General features: G+C 46.3%; 1 protein-coding gene across 1 annotated transcript in view; it reads left to right on the top strand.

The window, feature by feature from the left end:
• AP4M1 (adaptor related protein complex 4 subunit mu 1) overlaps positions 1-19,388 on the top strand; it is a 198,019-nt gene that overhangs the window by 16,015 nt on the left and 162,616 nt on the right. The window contains exons 5-6 of the mRNA XM_085637309.1: positions 5,900-5,996; positions 7,567-7,677. Coding sequence (XP_085493435.1) covers positions 5,900-5,996; positions 7,567-7,677 — 208 coding nt within the window. The remainder of the gene's footprint in view (positions 1-5,899; positions 5,997-7,566; positions 7,678-19,388) is intronic.

Below are 19,388 nucleotides of genomic sequence, written 5' to 3'. Positions count from 1 at the left end.
GATAAAATCTGACTCACCATAGTAAGTAGATTTCTTGAGGTCTGACTGTTGTCAACACCTCCCTCACTTAAAGCATCTCCCTAGAAGCTCCCAAAACAGGCCGGATCCTCCCACTCTTAAAAGAAATCTACACTAGACCCTGATGGCCTCGACTACTCTTGGCCCATCACTCCCCTACTGTTCATCAGCCATTGAAAAAGCAATCTACACTCAACTCTGACATAACATCAGTGTTAACCATCATGTGCACCTCTAACAATCTGCCTCAGATCATCTTGCAGCGTCGAGATAGATTCCTTATACACTATAGACAATGTCTTTCTAACCACAGATGAAGATGACACCTGCCGCCTGATAATGCTGGACCTCTCAGCTGCCTTAAGCGCAGCCAGTCACCCCATCCTCATCCACAACCTGGCGTATCAAATGGGATTGACTGATAAATGTATGAGCTGGGTGTTGAGGATTACAAATATAGCAGCCTAGTAGATATATTTGGAAGCCAGTTCACATATATTGTTACAGTCCTGATCCTCCAGATGCAAGGAGGAAGAAAACAGCAGGGCCGGACCTCAAGCAGGCAAACACTCCAACAAAAATTCAAATAGGCGGGTTTATGGATTCATGGTAGGATTTATTGCTCCATAAATTATGCAGACAAGTGTCCGCCCCTGACGTGTTTCGATCGCCTCCGCGATCTTGTTCACTTAACGCACTGGTGCCGGACCACCACTTTTTGAATACAGTGTGTCCAATCAAAGAACTGATTGGTGATTGTGAAGAATGGACATAGAAAAAATACTTTAAAAGGGAAACATGACCTGGAGGACAATCTATGCAAACAATATCTGATGAGACGATATAAAATTCACAATTTTAACAATAAAATTGATAATTGTCGAACAAACATACAGTTGGAAAAATCAAATCGATTAAATACAAGGAATAACAATGCCAAAATAGGTCTATATTTGCACAATTGAATGTGGGGTACTGAATCAAATTATAGTATCTAAAAAATTTAAAAGATACAAAATATACCACTAGTGGGTATGTCAATACTGGCAAGTGCCTAAATCCAGAGAGTAATCAGTATAATGATTGGCATCACAAATGTATTCAATCTTTAAAATCCCCAAAATAGAAAAAACTCCAGGCACTAAAAAGATGGATGATCCCTTAAAAAGCAAATATTTGACTGCCTTAAAGTGCATAAAAAACCCACAATATCAATGTTAAAAACACACAAGAAGAATGGAGGTAAGGCAAAAATGCACATTATGCCTGAAGTTTGTCATAATTTGCAACTAAAGTGCAAGTGCTTGAATTAAAATCAATCCTAATAGATACAGTACGTTGTTACATCAATACAGGTAACTCGTAAATTGAGACAAAAAAGTGTATTCTAATAGATGGACAAGACATAGCTATATAAATACAAGAGACTTGATCCAGCAAGGTACTAAAGTGCTGAAAATAGTGCAAATGTTAGATGGTCCACAAATTATATATATATTAGATGCCCCAGAAGACTAGGGAGACATCTACTATTCCACAACTCACAGATTCTACACTAACATTACCATTTTCAACTTGGCCGAGAAATATTGTTAGGAATTACAGATCTAGAAAAATTGGGACCAGGAAATGTAGATGTGAGACCGGCCTCACGGCGTTGCCCTCCCAATCATCCAGCCAACCTGCAACCACCCTCAAGACACGACCTCTCCGACTCCGGCCGCCCCAGCCACCCAGATCCGAGGGCCGGCCAGAGCCCTGACAGACTCGACACCCTACCACGCATGTCCAACCAAGGGAGCGGGAACCCTCGAGCCAGACCCCGAGGCGCCAGCCCAGTCACACCTCGGGTCGCCTTCCCCGGGAAGACTCGATCGGCCACCAGGCCCCTGGGGAGCAGGCGCCTCCCCTGCCGAGCGTCTGGGGTCCCTCCCAGACCCACCTGAAAAGACCAAAGAAGTGAGCGGCAGGAAATCCCGCCGAACCCCCTCCGTCACCCCAGTCCCCCCTCTGCGAGGACTCCGGACTTCAAAGAGCAAGCGGAGTATAACAAGGGGTGCCGGGGGAACGAATGCAGAGAAGACCTGGAACCATCCGAGCCTGCTGATGCTGTCGCGGCTCCTGAACGCTGAAGTCACCTGGGCCTGCTGAGTGACTCGCGGCCTCTCACTATTGAACCATCTGAGCCCTGCTGACGAGGTCGCGGCTCCCGAACACTGAACCACCTGGGCCTGCTGAGTGACTCGCGGCCCCCAGCTATTGAACCATCTGAGCCTTGCTGACGGAATCGCGGCTCCCGAACTCCGACCACCTGTGCCTGCTGAGAGACTCGCGGCGCTCCCTTTGAGGACGACTCGGTAAGAGATCGCCCAGAGACACGACACCCTCCAGCTCGAGGATTGTGAGCTATCCGCAGGGTACTTCGCAGAGACACTATCTTTAAAGACTGTCCCGCTACCCCCATTCCCCACGACCGATTTGTGGTACCTTGTGCCACTGCTGTACTGCTTGCACCTTGGATCATAAAGATCCCTTGAAACCATCGATAAAAGAACCTATCGTCCTACAAAGAATACGTGTGGTGTCACTCTGTTCGTAGTGTTAGCTCAGGGTGTGCGCGCCTGGTTCGGCCTACTTGGGAGAGGTGGGTCAAAGGGGTGGGCAAGACCGGTACCGAACCCCCCTCCGGCGAACGCCTTTCCAACAGTAGAGTAGCATCCTTTTCACCAGGTACGTCTCTGTGGCTAGTGTCTTCAGTAAAAGTAAGATTACTCATCAAATTGTCTGTATGTGGGCTGTGGCCGCAAGAGGAAGCATAAGGCAGCCCCGCCCCTAGGGGAATGAAATAGATTACCCTGATCTGAAGTAATCTCCCTAAGGGCCTGCTGGGCACCTTTGAAATGAACCCACTTGCTGGAAGTGTTGAAGAAGACCGTGGTTATTGTCTGCCCTTGCTTGTGCACCAGCACACAGACTATATAAGTCTTCGGGGCCTGTGGCAGTTGTTGAGTCTGGCAAGGCTTGTTGGACTGATCATCTGTGGTAATGAAAGTTTGTGTATTTTGATTAAATTGTCTGGCAATACCTACTCTACCAAGCAATATTTTGTTTTTTAAATTCATCACCACAGAATGTTGTAGGTTACAGAACATTTTTGTAAGAAAGACCAAACATTTTAAAATGTATTTGTTTGAACACAATGCTTGTCTAAACCACCTTTCCGAGGTTTATTAATGAATACGACTTGTTAACTTAATAAGTAGGCCGCAAGATCAAATTACATTCAAAATTAAACCATTACTTCAGTGAATTGAAAGTGATTGACAAACAGGTCTGGCCTTCAATAAAGTTCCCTAGGGAGGAACAAAACTACAGTTTCACTTTTGAGCCATTCAAGGAGGAGCTCCACCCCGAACATAGTTTGGGAATCAGGGTGCCCTCGCACTCTATTTATTTAAAAAAAATATATATATACATATAATATCACTGTAATGAGCTCGACATTTCTTGATTCTGTGAGTTATTCTTGTGTTTTATTGAAAAAAGCTTTCCAATTGTAAAATTCAATACACTGCTTGGACACAGCATCTCAATGCGTAAGGGTTCTGCTTCCACAGAGCAAAAAAACATAATAATTCCTGCACTGCATTCTGGGGGTAGCAGAGATCATCTATGGCCTATTTAAAGGGACATTTCTTTTTCCTTAATACAAAAGTTCTGCCTCTCCTCCCCGATTTCTTTCAGTTTTGTTTCGAAAGAAAAGATGCCTGTATGCTTACGAGTGTGTGTGTGTGTGTGTGTGTGTGTGTGTATGTGTGTGTGTATATATATATATATATATATATATATATATATATATATATTCATTCATTCCCCCAAAAATGTGCTCTGTCTTGCAAAGGCGTGAGAGGATTCTGCAGAACGAATCCATGTTTATCTTAATTAAAGATGCCATGAGTGGGATTTGTTTTCCAGGCCCTTGGAAGGGAGATCCATCTGTATGTCTTGAAGGGCTTCAAATAGTGAGAGCAGAGGACCCTAAGCCTCTGCAGATTTTCATACCATTTCTGTAAAGGATGGACTTCCCTCTGACCGAAGGACAGGAGGCACACACCAGTCGCACCATGGAACGCTACTGATCTCCTGGCATTTTACAAATCTAGCAGTGAGGGCAATACCTGGTCAGCCTTGGTGCAACCCTTCTTGTTCTTTTTCACATCCTTTCCTACTGAAACTGCAACTCTTATCCAAACGTGTGAAACGTTTCTTCCTGGAAAGCTTCTATGCAGATGACTATTAATTTGAGAAACCCGCAGGAACCCATTTTCTTGCCCTTTTAAGCGCCTGATCATTCGTGGGAGTCTGCGTTACATCGTGGGATGAGGCCACGTCTGATGACATATTGAAACCACAGGCAGAATAAGTTGGCTGAAAGCACTTGTGCAACTTCAGAGCACTAAGGCATTGAATATTGCCCTAGAAGCTCAGTAGTAAAGCCCCTCGGCATGGAAAGGCTCTCACCCTACAATGATACATATTTAGCCTAGCCTCATGCAGGCCTTTGTCCCATCAGCAGCAGAATCGTTTTAGGAAAAAATATCTGCTCCGGCGGAAGGATAAAAAAAAAAATATATAAATATTTTTATTAAATCAAAAACAAGCTTCAGATATAAGCATCTTTCAGTGTGTGTGTGTGTGTATATATCATGTGATCAAGCCCCCAGGGAGGGACGAAACGCGTAATGGATGCCGTTTTGTTTGTGAGAGGAATCCAATAATAAGAATAACTTGGTCCGTGCTCTTTTCGTCCCCTACCAGAGGAAAGGTGCGGCTGTGGGAGAGTGTTCCGCGAGATATATATATATATATATATACATACATACATACATACATGGCATGTAGAAGACAAAACAAATCTCAAGCATTCTTACACGCAGTATACAATTACATAGCATGCGAAGCCGCACACTACCCATTGGAGTACGTCTCTAACCAGCGGAAGGATTTTAAGACCCTGTTTAAGCTCTTTCTCTCAAGTTTGCATTACCACTTGGGGCTTAAAACTCTGTGATAAAAACCAGGAGGACCCACACTGCCCATGCCTGCAATTCCTTGAATGAAATGCATAACATTTGACCAGGGTGTGATTTCGTGACTGTGCAATCAGCTTCCAGACGAGGACTTGCATTTTTACCCCTCGTCCTACCAGGGAAAGGGCATTTGGGTGCATCGGGCATAAAGAACACAAAATCCTCCATCATGATCATGGCTCAAACACTGCATGCATATGGGCCGGGCACTGACCATTTCAGTAATATTTGACAACACTAGGTTCAATTAATAAAAAAATCCAAAACTGGTATTCGCCTGAGAAAGACCAAGATAACAGTTTGACGAGCTATGGACCGTGACGCTCAGAACTATGGAACCTATGTGACTGGTGTGGGCATTGCTCTTATGGAACTGTTCCATCTCTTCTGGTACTGATTGCCATGTTAGATCTGTGTCTGGTGCTACAGCACTGCAACATATCACCAGATTGGTTAAATCTTTCCTGAATGAAACGGATACCCAGTGATGCGCCTAGAAAATATCTGCATAAAAGTCCCCATTACAATACATGTTGCCATCAGTCGCACTGCACAATAGGAGGTTCATCTAAAGAGGCCATTTAAAGTGAAAGGTTGTGATCTTTAACATGACTCTTTCTCCTTCAGTATGTTGGAAGTTTGCATACATATATTTGACAGTAATGGATATGTTTCTGAGATCAATGAAGCCTTGTGAGTGGGATTTGGTGGATGTAAGCAATCTGACACTCTCTTATTCTATCTCCCATCTGGTATGTCTTGGCTTTGGCTCTCGCTTTCATTGGCTCCAGGTTTGTAGGTCTCATCAAAGACTACTGTGGCAGTCTGAGTGAAAAGACGATCCGACTGAACTTTGCCCTCATCTATGAGCTTCTGGACGAGATGCTGGTAGGTTGGCTGGTGAATGCAGAAGATTGTTAGCTGGTGATCCTAGAACATTCTACTGACCCGGAGTCCTCAGTTATGCCCTTTCGCATTAGTAGGGTAAGATATATCTAAAATGGCTTGGGGAGTAAACCACTCTATGGGCCTGATCATGAATTTGTTGGCGTTTTCCACCCATGCATAAATTGCTGTTTGCGCTTGGGTCGGAATGAATAGGTCGTTCAAAACGCTGCAGTGCGACAGGTCATTAAACTCCCTCACAGGGCTTCAGGAACAAAATCACGAAGGGAATTCCACCGGCTTCCAGTGGAAAAGAGGATCGTGTTTACATTTCCAGCAATAATTTTTAGAGTGGTCAATCAGTCCAGACCAGACTTTTTTCTGAGCAATTTACATTATATTGTTCCCCTAGAATTCTGAGATCCCCTAATGCCATGTTTTTAGTCATTCCAAGATGCATATTGAAGACTAGAGGAGGCAGCTCTTTCTGTGCTCTGTGCAAAGGCCTGGAATCAGTTTTCTCTGTGTTTGAGGCAAACTGAAACTGTTACCATCTTTAGAAAGCTTCTTAAGACATGGCTTTTTCCCAAACATAATTTTTCTTTTTAGGGGGTGAGTTTTGGTACTTCAAATTTGTGGATTCAGGGGGTGATTGTTGTGATCTATAAATGCAAGTAACATTCGAGTTGGTAGGTATGTCGAGCATCTGATAATTATCGGCTGCATTAATACCCCCACCTTCGTTAAATTTCGACTGATCAAACCGCACTCAATTTAACAAAGAAAAAGCATACAGTATTTATTGTATCATGGAGATTTTGGTATGTTAAGCAGCAGAACCTGCATGTTATTCCCCACTAAGTTGTCCACCATCTCCTTTTGTTTGCTTTGTTCGCCCTAAGTTGGCAGGGTCTGCCCAGACGTGGGACCCTTGCTCACTTTGCCACTGGATTCAAGCTAGTCTGGTTGAAGAGGGCTGTTAGCCCGAAACCGGTCCCAGGATGCTTGTTTCTGGTCCAGGGAAGACATGGCTTGGCAGTTTGGGCTGGACTGTTCCCATGAGGCACAGGGCCACGACTGATTTGCATATGGCCATGTCTGAACTAGGGTGGTGAAGTGAGCCAAAGAACGATGATAGATTCAACCCAGATCTGTGACTGGGGGGTAAGTGTCTGAAAAGTTTCAGCGCTCTGTCCATCATCTCCTTGTGTTTGCTATGCAGTAGAGATACCCAACTATGAAGGGGCAGGGAAATGCATAGGAAAAAGAATGGAGCTGGGTCCATAAATCGTATATTTCATGATTTTTTTAAAAATGCAACATTACTACCAACGAGCAGTCCCTGCGCTGTAGCAAGTGAGAGTATACCATTTACACTCCGTATCATGAAGCAGACCTCACTTGTCGGCGAAACATTTTCTTTTTAAGCGAGAGACTTACTCGCAGTGCATGCAGTATGCTTAGGAACTAGCGGCATCTGATATACAAAGCGTGCATACAAGAATGTCGCCAAAGATTGAAATATTTTGCCTGTTATAAATCCTGCCTACTCATCAACTTCTCTTCCACTTAGGACTTTGGGTACATCCAAACCACATCCACCGACATCCTCAAGAACTTCATCCAGACCGAGGCAGTGGTGGCAAAGCCCTTCAGTCTGTTGGATCTCGGCAGTGTGGGCTTGGTGAGTCTGCCCAAAGCCAGGAAATTAATGTGTTGAGGGAGGTGGAGGTGGACTGGGGTAGGAGAGTTAGACACTGGAACGGGATGTTGAGCAAATGGAAAAACAATCACAGTGTAAATAGAGATTCGGCAAATTATCGAAACTTTCATTTCATCTTCTCCCCCAAAGCAGGCTTCTTCTGTCCTCATGACTTGTAGAAAGGCAATCTCAGAGAAACTTAATTTTCAACACAGGTGTATCACAGTCCTAGGAAAGATGGGGCTATGCTTGGCAAAACAGAAGTACCCTTTAGTGTTCAAATTTGAGTTTTATATACAGACAACAAATACGTCCAGAAGGGGGTTGGAGGGTGGGCACAATAGGAAAAAGACCGTTCTCTGTCCTGAGAGAGTCCACTCTAAACTAAAACTACTTTCAGAAAAACAATGTAAGACCTTTTAGGCTTTGTCTGCATGACCTAAAACTAAAAATCTGAATAAGGGATTCATAACCAAATGAACAAGTTTCTTACCATCTGTGAGGCTTCTTCTGGTGCATAATCTACCAACAGATTCCTCTCCTTTAGCATTTCACTGAAGTGCCAGATTGGAGCCAGACGTGACTCTTTGCGGCTCTGCGTAGACTTCCTTTTGCCCTGAAAGTGACGCAGCTGCATATAAGAACTATCCCTGCGCACCAACATCAGTTATCTGCTTTACTCCTTCCCCGCCCTCAGACATGAAGCACAAAACAATTGTCAATACCCTTGTGCAGATCTCTAATTTGGGCCCCAAAAAGTCCTATAGGACTAAATGACAACATGCCCATCCCGTTGGACCTTGATGTCAAGGACAGGAACTCGGCATATCAATGCAGTGATAGCAGCATTGGCCTTCGTGGAATGAGCCCTCAGTCCTTTTGGAGACTGCTTTTTGGCCAGTACATAGCAGATCTTAATGCAGAGGACTACCAACCCTTAAAGTCGATTTCTTCACCGCTTTACCTTTCTTTGCCTCTGAGAACACCACAAAAAGCTAATCGTCCACCCAATGGTCTTTGGTGTGATCGATAAAAAAGCTTAATGCCTTTTTGGGATGCAGTCGAGTCACTCTACCTTTTTAGGTCTCGCCTGACCAAGCGCATGCGCTGGTCTGGCGAGACATTTTGTGAGGGCTCCAAAAAGTGCTACCAGGCCAGCCTAGAGCTACAGTGCATGTGCGCGGGCACGCGCGCCGTGCTTGACCGAGGTTACTTTCACTTTCGCGGCCGCTTTAATGTTTGATCGCGATCACATTCACGGCCGCCTGGCATAGCCAATAGGTCTCGCTTTTTGGACCTTATAAGTATTTAGTTATGCAACTGTTGCATGGCTAAACACTTATAAGGTCCCAAAGGCGAGACCTATTGGCTATGCCAATGCTTGTTATATGGTGAGACGGAGCACAGAACATTGGGAGGATGATGGATAGGCCAACATGAAAAGGAGCCCTAACTTTTTGAAAGGAGACGCCGTGGTCCTAAACGCTAGCTAATCCAGGAAAAAGCTGGTGTAGAATGGATCAACCAAGAGAGCCTGGAGCTTTCTTACATGACGAGCTGAAGTGATCGCACTGAGGAAGACTGTTCAGGGAGTCAGAAGATGCAAAGAGCACCTGTGCTTTGGCACAAAGGGGTTGCACATGAGGAACATCAAAACTATATTTAGATCGCACTGTGACCTCAAAAATGGTTTGGTAGGGAAGATGTGTGTCAAACCTTTAATAAACTGCATCACAGCAGGTGACTTAAACAAGGGCAGTGGGTTCAGCAACTTCAAAAAGGGCAAAACAGCGACAAATAACCTTTATTGGTGCCCACTGTAAGGCCTTGCTGACCCAAAGGAAAAATGATCAATAAAACATCCAACAGTGTGGCTTTCAAAGGGTCTGTGCTATAGAGTCCATACCAGGTGACAGATTTGTCTTGAAGTCCTCTGCTATCGGACTTTGCACACTGATGCTTGGCAGCAAGGATGACATCCACAACCTCACGGGGACAAATCCAATGTAGTCAGCTGCTGACACTCAAACTCTATGCATGGAGGTATTGAATGGCCCTGGTTCAGGTACAGAGCCCTGTCCTGCTGCTGTGATAGAAGATCCTCCTAAAGCAGTAGCCTGATTGGAGGACAGATGCTCAAGCCCAGAAGTTCTGGGTATCACACTGTTCTGATCCAATCTGGGGCAACTAGAATTACTTGGGACTGTTTATTCTTGATCATCTTTAGAACTTGGTGCAGCAGAGGAAGAGGTGAAAAGGCATACATCGGTTCCGTGCTCTACTCTAGACTTAATGTGTCTCCTAGAGAGAGGGTTCTTGTGCACTCTAAGGTGTAGCAGTTTTGACACTGCGCATACTCGACGGTGGTGAAAAGAGCCAGACACGTTCCCCCCCCCCCCCCCTCAAAATCAGATAATTACTGCACCACCTCAGGTAACCCTCTTGTCTCTTCCTGACACATCTGTCACCTCGAGGTGTGGAAGAGAGTGGGATCTGCCACTAGTCAGGTTGAAGTTGAGCCGCTGCCACTTTAGACCATGTGCAGTCTCCTCAGAAACCTCTGCTCCCACTGCAATTGCATGTAACATCTGTGGGACTGCAGGCCAGCACATGGCAGTCTTGGACCTCCATGAAGCATACTTTCATCTACTCGCCCTGCTTCAGGGCAGTCAGAGCTTGGGCCTGTGTGATCATTTTGAATTTGTTTTTCTGCAGGTAGGCATTGAGAGGGCAAAGATCTAAAATAGGATGACGGCCTCCATCCTTCTCCAGAAATAGCAGAAGTAAAAACCCTTCCCTTTTTCCGTGGCAAACACCCACTCAATGACTTCATACTAGCGCATGGGTACTTGCAAACATTTTCCATGGGGCCTAACAGCTTGGTCTGTGGTGTGACCAGGGGCCGCAGGGTGGCAGGTGGGGCTGCGGTAGATGGGTATAGGGGACTGAAGCATGAACATCTAATGGCTGAATTGTTCAATGTGAAACCAGAAAACCTGGGATCAATCCGGCATTCCCCACTAGACCAACTTGTGTGATCCTAGGCAATTATTTTATTTCACTTTCCATTCTTTTTTTCATTATCACATATAGGAGGGCCTAGAAATGCATGACTTCAGGATGTGTGCTGTAGAAAACCTTCTCTTGTGTTTGATTAAATAAACTATAATGTTGTCCATGTAGAAGAGCGACCCAGCCCCCTCAGTTTGAGCCAAGGAGGCCCTAAACTCTTCCAGGATTTTGGGCATGATCTGGCTTGCCATATCCCAGAGGGCATGCATATAATGACCTAGCAGACAACTGGCATTAACGGACCTCAAGGCTAGGCTGGCATAGATAACAAACATTTCTTTAACACTTCAATCCTCTATGACCCCCTGTCAGAGCTTGGGGGAGTATTTAGGATTTACTTTGCTGGTGGAAACCACCAAAACCTGAGGCGTAGGAGGCTTCTGGCCAACTGCTTGTTCACTGGTGCGCAAGAGCAAGGTTAGACCAAGTGTCCATAAGGGTGTCTGTCGGGGCTTTATTGAACGCTTGTGGGGATCGGAAGCTTATAACCTAGGCTGAGGAACTTCAGTAAGCACATTTGTTTTGAACTCAACAGGAGGAATTTGTAAAACCATGACCTCCGCAGTATGTCTAACTATAGCAAAGGAAGAACTCTCTTCTGTTGACATGCCAAAGGGGGGAATTAACCCTGTAGAAGGTAAAGTGTCAACCCCACTGGCCTCTTGTAAATCCTTACATAAATTGGCATCATCAAAGTAAATTATCTCCAAGTGGCTGAAAACTCCGGCCAGATTTGGAACCAAAACGCTGGTGGAGCAACTGAGCAGGGCTCGATGGTAGATGGAGTGTTTTGCCAGAATCAGTTTGTATGGGAACTGGGTGTACTGGAGTGGAGTCAGATCATGACGTCAGTCTGGTTTGAGACTGAATTGGATTGAGGTTGGACACGAGTAGTAGGGGCTTCACCCCGGCACCCACGACATCTGGGGTTTGCATCAATGAAGAAGGGACCAGTGCATGTCTTGGAGCCGGAATGGAAGTCTGCAACAGAGTCTGCAGAGGTTGTGTTATGTTCCAGGGGCTTAGGTGGCACAGAGGACATGTCCACTGGCGGAAACCCAACTGGAGGTCCCTGCAAATCCTTAGGCCCAAAGGCACACCAGTGGGAGCCAGAAGTGTGCCATAAGTGTGCCAAAAAGGTGCCTTGGCCTGCTGCAGTGTCGCAGATGGCCCGGGGAACTTGGGTGCATGGGAATCAACTGTGGAATCAGGTCTCCAACCAGAGATTGTGTGTGAGATTGAGTGGCACCGCCCTCAGGACCTTTTAGATTGACGGTGGAGTCCCGCTTTGTTTACTTCTGTTTCAGCTTATAATTGGGCTTACCGGATGACTGCAAAAAAGGGCCTATTCTGGGATCAGTCCCGAACATGTCTGTGTCCTTGACTAAGAGTGGGACTTGTGTGCCATTGTTCAATAACCTACAGCTTTGCTTCATGGTTCTGAATGCCTTCAGTGCATGAGGACACACTTCTCCCATGATTTGGAGTCATGCCCACAGCTAATACACCAGAGACACACCTAATGCGAGCCCATCACTAATATCTGTTTGACACTCAAGGACACCGTTCCCTTGCGCACTGGAAGTCAGGTTGGAAAACTCATCAAGTTGATGAAAAGGGAGCAGAGGATTGGATCTATGTTCAAAGGCTTGGAAAGAAAGGAACTCCAATTGGACTGCTGGGGTGGTGTTTATTATGGGTGGGCGAAATTTGCGTAGTCGCGCTATGCGAAGCTCCGCGAAATGGTAAAAAAATCTCCGCGAGCACGCAGAGTTCCGCGAACACGCGGAATTGCTTGTTCCGCCCATTCGCGATGCTTTTTTCCTGTTTGCGAATGCCGTTTCCGTGCTCGGGGGGGGGGGGAAATATCTCGCGAACACACAATTTGAAAGCGCGAACAAGTAAATAAATTCCGCGAAGCCGCGGGTCGCCCAATTTTTGGCACTTCTGCGTTCTCCACGGAACACGAAATTAGCCAAATTCCGCGAGCGGAAAGGAATTTACCGCCCAGGCCTAGTGTTTATATGCGGCTCCGCTCTGCCACTTCCAGGGCTGAACAAAGTAAATGCGGGGCCAATCAGCGCCACTAAGCGGTGCATGCAAGCACTATGACAATTTCTGGATCCAGCCTGGGGCCTGGAGAATATTTTAAAGGTTAGAGCAGTGATACCCAAAGTAAGGCCCGGGGCAGACCTTTACATGTGGCTTCCTAGGCAGTATCAGCACTGGGCTGCTGTTTGCTCACTCAACACTAACATGAATTTTTTTTTTTAAATATACAGCAGACACTTGTTCAAAGGTTAATTGCAGTTAGAGAAATGAAGTAAGAAGCGCCCGTAACTTTAGGAACACCTTCATTTTTAAAGATAGCAAATGTGTATAAATATGAGTCTTTTCAAAATTTAAAAAGTGTCTTTTATTGACCTGTAGAACTATTTCACCTTAGTAAATCAAATTATAACCGTGAATTCAGTGGTATTTTTCTCAAAGTGATGGTTTTCAAACATGAATTTAGAAATGTTCATGCTCCCCTCCCAGCCCTGACCACGATGCAATTAGTTATTACATCCAAGCACATTAGATGGTTTTGAACAGCACGCATCCTGAAGTCATGAATTTCGAGTTCCTCTTCTATGTGATAATGAAGAAAAATAAGGGAAATTGAAATAAAACAATTGCCCATGGTCACACAATTTGGTCAAGTGGAGACGCAGGGATTCATCCCAGGTTTTCTAGTTTCACATTGCGTAATTGAGTTCAGCCACTGAATATACATCCTTTGCTTTCCCTACACTGACTTTACACTCCCCGCTGGCATCAGTGCGGAGCTCGGTCACACCAAAGACCAAACTTTGCGGCCCCTGGGAAAATGTTTGAGAGTACCCATGGGTTAGAGTATCCATAATAAACTAGAACATTCTGGCATGGTTAGGAATTTGTTGCTCAACTAAAATGTATAAGATGAGAAAATTGTTGACCGACACTGAGAACAAAGTCTGAGGTTATAGGGTAACCCTGTAGTCCTATTTGGCAGGTTACCTAATGAAGCTTTAACTGTCTCAATTAGGAAAGTTGAGTATTTAGTAATACTTTCGGGCTGCTTGTGCGGCTTTAAATTAGTCAGAAATGAAGGTCACTAAAAAGCATCAGGATTGTAACGCAAGGTGTTTGGAGAGAAACGTATTTCTTGACCTTTGGCCTACAACTGCATGTAGTTGGTTACTATTCCTTACTTTTAAATAATGGTGCACATAAACTGGTGAATTCGTTCTGAGTGCCTTGTTTCTTGAATTGTGCATTGTTCAGTAGGCCCTTGTTCACTTCAAGTAGGAATTCTGTGAGGTGATGGTAAAGTCTTTCTACACACGGTTAGTACCCACAACTGTCCATGTGGTGACATGAGGATGGTGGGATATGCAGTTCAGGCTACAGGCGACAGCTCTCAGTAGCACTCCAGCAAACTGCTTAATACTGGGCTTTCTTTGCCCACTCGCAAAAACGTTCTTGTTGCTTTAAAGGGCCCACTCTTTGGGACATCTGTGCTTTCTTTCCTGCCAGAGGTGCCATGGCATGTTTCAATCAGAAGCATAAAGGTGTCTGCAGGAGGGAAACTGAAATGGAAGGGGAGGGTGACTGTCTATTGGCCACCGCAGACAAGCTAGTTGTTCTGCGTCTGATTTGAACCGAATCCCAGGCGACGTTTTCTTCCTGGGAGCCACAGTTTCAACACATTTGCTTGAGCCTCTTCCATTTTGCGCCCAGCACACCATCTCCTCTCTTTTTTATCTTGCACGTTTTGACTGACTGAATCCTAATGTCCCTGAAGCGACCCTTCAAAATGTTGTCAATAAAGGGTCAAAATGACATCCAATACATAATTAGATATTGGAAACAACTGTTTCCATAGAACAAATAGAGGCTTATCCCTGATTCTAACTTTTATTACATATCCAACTGTATTTTCTTTTGTTTGCGCTGCTGTTCTGCTTGGGTTTTCGGATCAGATAGAACCCGCTCATCAGAGCCTCACTAACCCAGCCAGAACGTTACCCCCTCCCTAGGGCCTATTTACAATAGTGCAACCACATATATCTACCACCTAAGGACAGGGAATTCCTACTATACATACCAAGACCTCTTATAATCGGCGGCCTCGCGATCCCATACGGATCCAGACCTCTCTGCCCATACGACAGTATCACAAGTGGCGGCCTCGCGATCCCATACGAATCCAGACCTCTCTGCCCATACGACAGTATCACAAGTGGCGGCCTCGCGATCCCATACGAATCCAGACCTCTCTGCCCATACGACAGTATCACAAGTGGCGGCCTCGCGATCCCATACGAATCCAGACCTCTCTACCCAGACTGCAGTCTCAGCACAATCGGCGGCCTCGCGATCCCATACGAATCCAGACCTCTCTGCCCATACGACAGTATCACAAGTGGCGGCCTCGCGATCCCATACGAATCCAGACCTCTCTGCCCATACGACAGTATCACAAGTGGCGGCCTCGCGATCCCATACGAATCCAGACCTCTCTACCCAGACGGCAGTCTCAGCACAATCGGCGGCCTCGCGATCCCATACGAATCCAGACCTCTCTGCCCATACGACAGTATCACAAGTGGCGGCCTCGCGATCCCATACGAATCCAGACCTCTCTACCCAGACTGCAGTCTCAGCACAATCGGCGGCCTCGCGATCCCATACGAATCCAGACCTCTCTGCCCATACGACAGTATCACAAGTGGCGGCCTCGCGATCCCATACGAATCCAGACCTCTCTGCCCATACGACAGTATCACAAGTGGCGGCCTCGCGATCCCATACGAATCCAGACCTCTCTACCCAGACTGCAGTCTCAGCACAATCGGCGGCCTCGCGATCCCATACGAATCCAGACCTCTCTGCCCATACGACAGTATCACAAGTGGCGGCCTCGCGATCCCATACAAATCCAGACCTCTCTGCCCATACGACAGTATCACAAGTGGCGGCCTCGCGATCCCATACGAATCCAGACCTCTCTACCCAGACGGCAGTCTCAGCACAATCGGCGGCCTCGCGATCCCATACGAATCCAGACCTCTCTGCCCATACGACAGTATCACAAGTGGCGGCCTCGCGATCCCATACGAATCCAGACCTCTCTACCCAGACGGCAGTCTCAGCACAATCGGCGGCCTCGCGATCCCATACGAATCCAGACCTCTCTGCCCATACGACAGTATCACAAGTGGCGGCCTCGCGATCCCATACGAATCCAGACCTCTCTGCCCATACGACAGTATCACAAGTGGCGGCCTCGCGATCCCATACGAATCCAGACCTCTCTACCCAGACGGCAGTCTCAGCACAATCGGCGGCCTCGCGATCCCATACGAATCCAGACCTCTCTGCCCATACGACAGTATCACAAGTGGCGGCCTCGCGATCCCATACGAATCCAGACCTCTCTACCCAGACGGCAGTCTCAGCACAATCGGCGGCCTCGCGATCCCATACGAATCCAGACCTCTCTGCCCATACGACAGTATCACAAGTGGCGGCCTCGTGATCCCATACGAATCCAGACCTCTCTACCCAGACGGCAGTCTCAGCACAATCGGCGGCCTCGCGATCCCATACGAATCCAGACCTCTCTGCCCATACGACAGTATCACAAGTGGCGGCCTCGCGATCCCATACGAATCCAGACCTCTCTACCCAGACGGCAGTCTCAGCACAAGTGGCGGCCTCGCGATCCCATACGAATCCAGACCCCTCTGCCCATACGACAGTATCACAAGTGGCGGCCTCGCGATCCCATACGAATCCAGACCTCTCTACCCAGACGGCAGTCTCATACGACAGTTCATCCTATGATCACCATAACATACAAAAAGGGAATCAGTCTCACTATTCATCAGATCACACAAGGACTGCCAGTTCGAGCATAGCCTGTTCTCCGGTTCGAGGGGCTCCTCTTTCCCTTATTCAGTTACCACTTACCTGATCAGGGTTAACATCTGTTCATGTAGCCGCAGCTGACTAGAAGAATAGGCTACCCTCTCATACAAGAACACACAGCACATGTTGGTTCACTACAAACTGGGCACTTTATTACTCATTACATACGCAATCACATAACATTACAATATAACACATAACCTGCAAAGAAAAGTGAAAGATTAAGTTGTACACTCTAATAAGAAAGGGTCGACATCACCTTAGTAGTGTGTAGCCTGCACTCAGTGGTCATCTAGGTTCCCTTCTCGTCTGTGCCTCGGCTCGCCTGGAAGTCACATCTCCGCAGTCACGGATACATGTCTGCACCACTATGCGCTGTTCTCTTCACCCTTCTCCGAGTCACTGGGACCTCTTCCTTATCGGCTACTCTCTCCTCTCTGGCTATTCTGCTAGGAGAGTATCTGTCTCTCGGTTCTTCTCCGCCTTCAAGATGGCGTCTGTCTTCCCTGGAATAAGTAGTAGCTTTACTGCTAACGGCTAGATGCCGCCTACGGACTGAACATGTAACTGACTCAGACTTTCACTAATATAGAGGTGCGTTTCCTCATGGAAAATTCCGGCCCGTAACCTGCCGCCCACCAAATTCTTGTACCTCCCCGTACCAAGGACACGTTCCCAGCCGGCCGGCCTGATGTAGTGTCTTCGGCATGAAGAAAAATACAATCCTTCGATAAGGGCCGGCCTGAACCGGTTCTCTCCAAGCGAATAACACCTCATAACTAAAACATTACATTTGACCTAGAAGCATCCCAAGCTGCCGGAGCAGAAAGAAAGATGGAGTCTCTCCCGTTTGAGGCCTACCAGGCCTGAATTCAGCACGGCTCCATGAAATACCCTCACTACAGGACAGGTTATCCCTAATACTAACGAATCTATCCCCTAGGCTATGTGTGCAAGCCCTGATCTATGGGGAAGAGCACAGGATCATGTCGAAGTGCCTAGTAAATAGGCTCCATTCACTACTCTAACCCTTAGACTTGAATGGTAAGAGACTGAAGTCACATTCAATCACCTTTTCCTCACAAGAAGGCCGGGAAAATCGAGCAGAACAGCTGCATATACATATAGTCGCTCACCAACCGCGGTGCACTGCACAATAGCACTGTCTGCTTTTATGTTACACTTATTTTTGAAATAATAATACAATTTGAAACGCAATGAATGCCTTTTTAGGTCGAGCCTGGGCAGCGCATGCGCTGCGAGGAATGCTGATTTGGAGTATGGAATAGAATCCCCGCCCACTCGCCGCCCATATTTGTCATTGGCTTGTGTCATTGTCCTTCGTAAATGCTTCCTTCTGAATCGTTAATAGGCTTGTTAGTCCCTACTTAGTACCGCCTTGTCTATATTTGTAACCTTCCATGAAGACTGGACCTTTTACTTCATTTGTTACATCCTTTTTAGTCTGTAAGCACTATTTTCTTTAAATAGTTTATCCTACTGCTGGAGCACGACATGCTTTCCTGCAACATTCAGCGCGCAGCATGTGCGCTTTTACTTTCTAAGCAGCCCGGGACAATGGCGACCGCTTCTTTTTCAAGAGTTTGAGCTATTGGCATTATAAATGAAAATGCCTTTTATTTATGTGTTAATTAGCTAAACAGATAAATGAAAGGCAGTGTCATTTACAACTGCGAGACTTATTGCATTGCAAATGCTTGTTCTTTTTTATTGGCATTTCAAAAACTGTATGAACAGTTACAACACAGATTGCAGTCCAGTTCCACATCTTATAAAGTGTACATTCAGTGTATCATCTGCCGATAGTAACCCATCCAAGTTCACACATTATAATTACAACATGGAAAAAAATCAAGCAGAGTCTGCAGTTACAGTTGTCAATAAATATGCTGTGAAAGGGCCCCATGTGTCCGTGGGCCTAGAGATTCATGACCATTCCTCTGCATAGCTAGATAGCTGTTCTTTACAATACGCCAAATCTTTTTTCCACGTTTCAAAATTTAGGGGCCTGTCTCTCACCCCAGTGGATAGATACTTGCCTTGTGGCAAAGAGCAGTGCCACAGCCACAAGCCTACGACTGGTTGGCCGGAGACACGTAACGAGGCCCAGAAGGCACATCTGGGGGTACATCCGCCCGCACAATCACCGTGACGGACAGGGCCCAAGTTACTTGCACCCACTAGTCGTGAATGGGCCTGCAAGTCCAGGCCAATGTATGTCTCTTAGGAAGTCATCAAGGTTATAAAGGTCCCCTCAGGGTATGCGTCTCCCATCGTTTGTAGTCCTGCCTCATGCAGTATAGATAGTGTTCTAGGTTCTTGAATGACCGATAGTGCTAGGTGATGCCAAAGTGGCAATGATGGGGCGTACAATGGGGTCTTGCTCACCAGTGTACTAAACGCCTGCCAGGCCTTCGTTGTGTTACAGATAGTGTTTATTTCTGTAACTGTGATGTTTGTTGCTGCATGTGGCAGTATAGCCCGAAGACGTAGTCACTTTCAATCTGCATATGTGGTTGGTATCTTTTGAGGGTGATACCAGTAATGCTCAAAATGTGCTTGAGCGAATCAATAATATAGGCAGAAGTCGGGGGCACCAAACTCCCCTTGCGCATATGGTCGCGTGAGCACATGCCAACTAATTT

This window comes from Triturus cristatus, chromosome 12, assembly GCF_964204655.1.
Source record: "Triturus cristatus chromosome 12, aTriCri1.1, whole genome shotgun sequence".
Lineage (NCBI taxonomy): Eukaryota > Metazoa > Chordata > Amphibia > Caudata > Salamandridae > Triturus > Triturus cristatus.
Note: the sequence above shows the minus strand (reverse complement) of the source record. Positions and strands in the feature narration are given on the sequence as shown.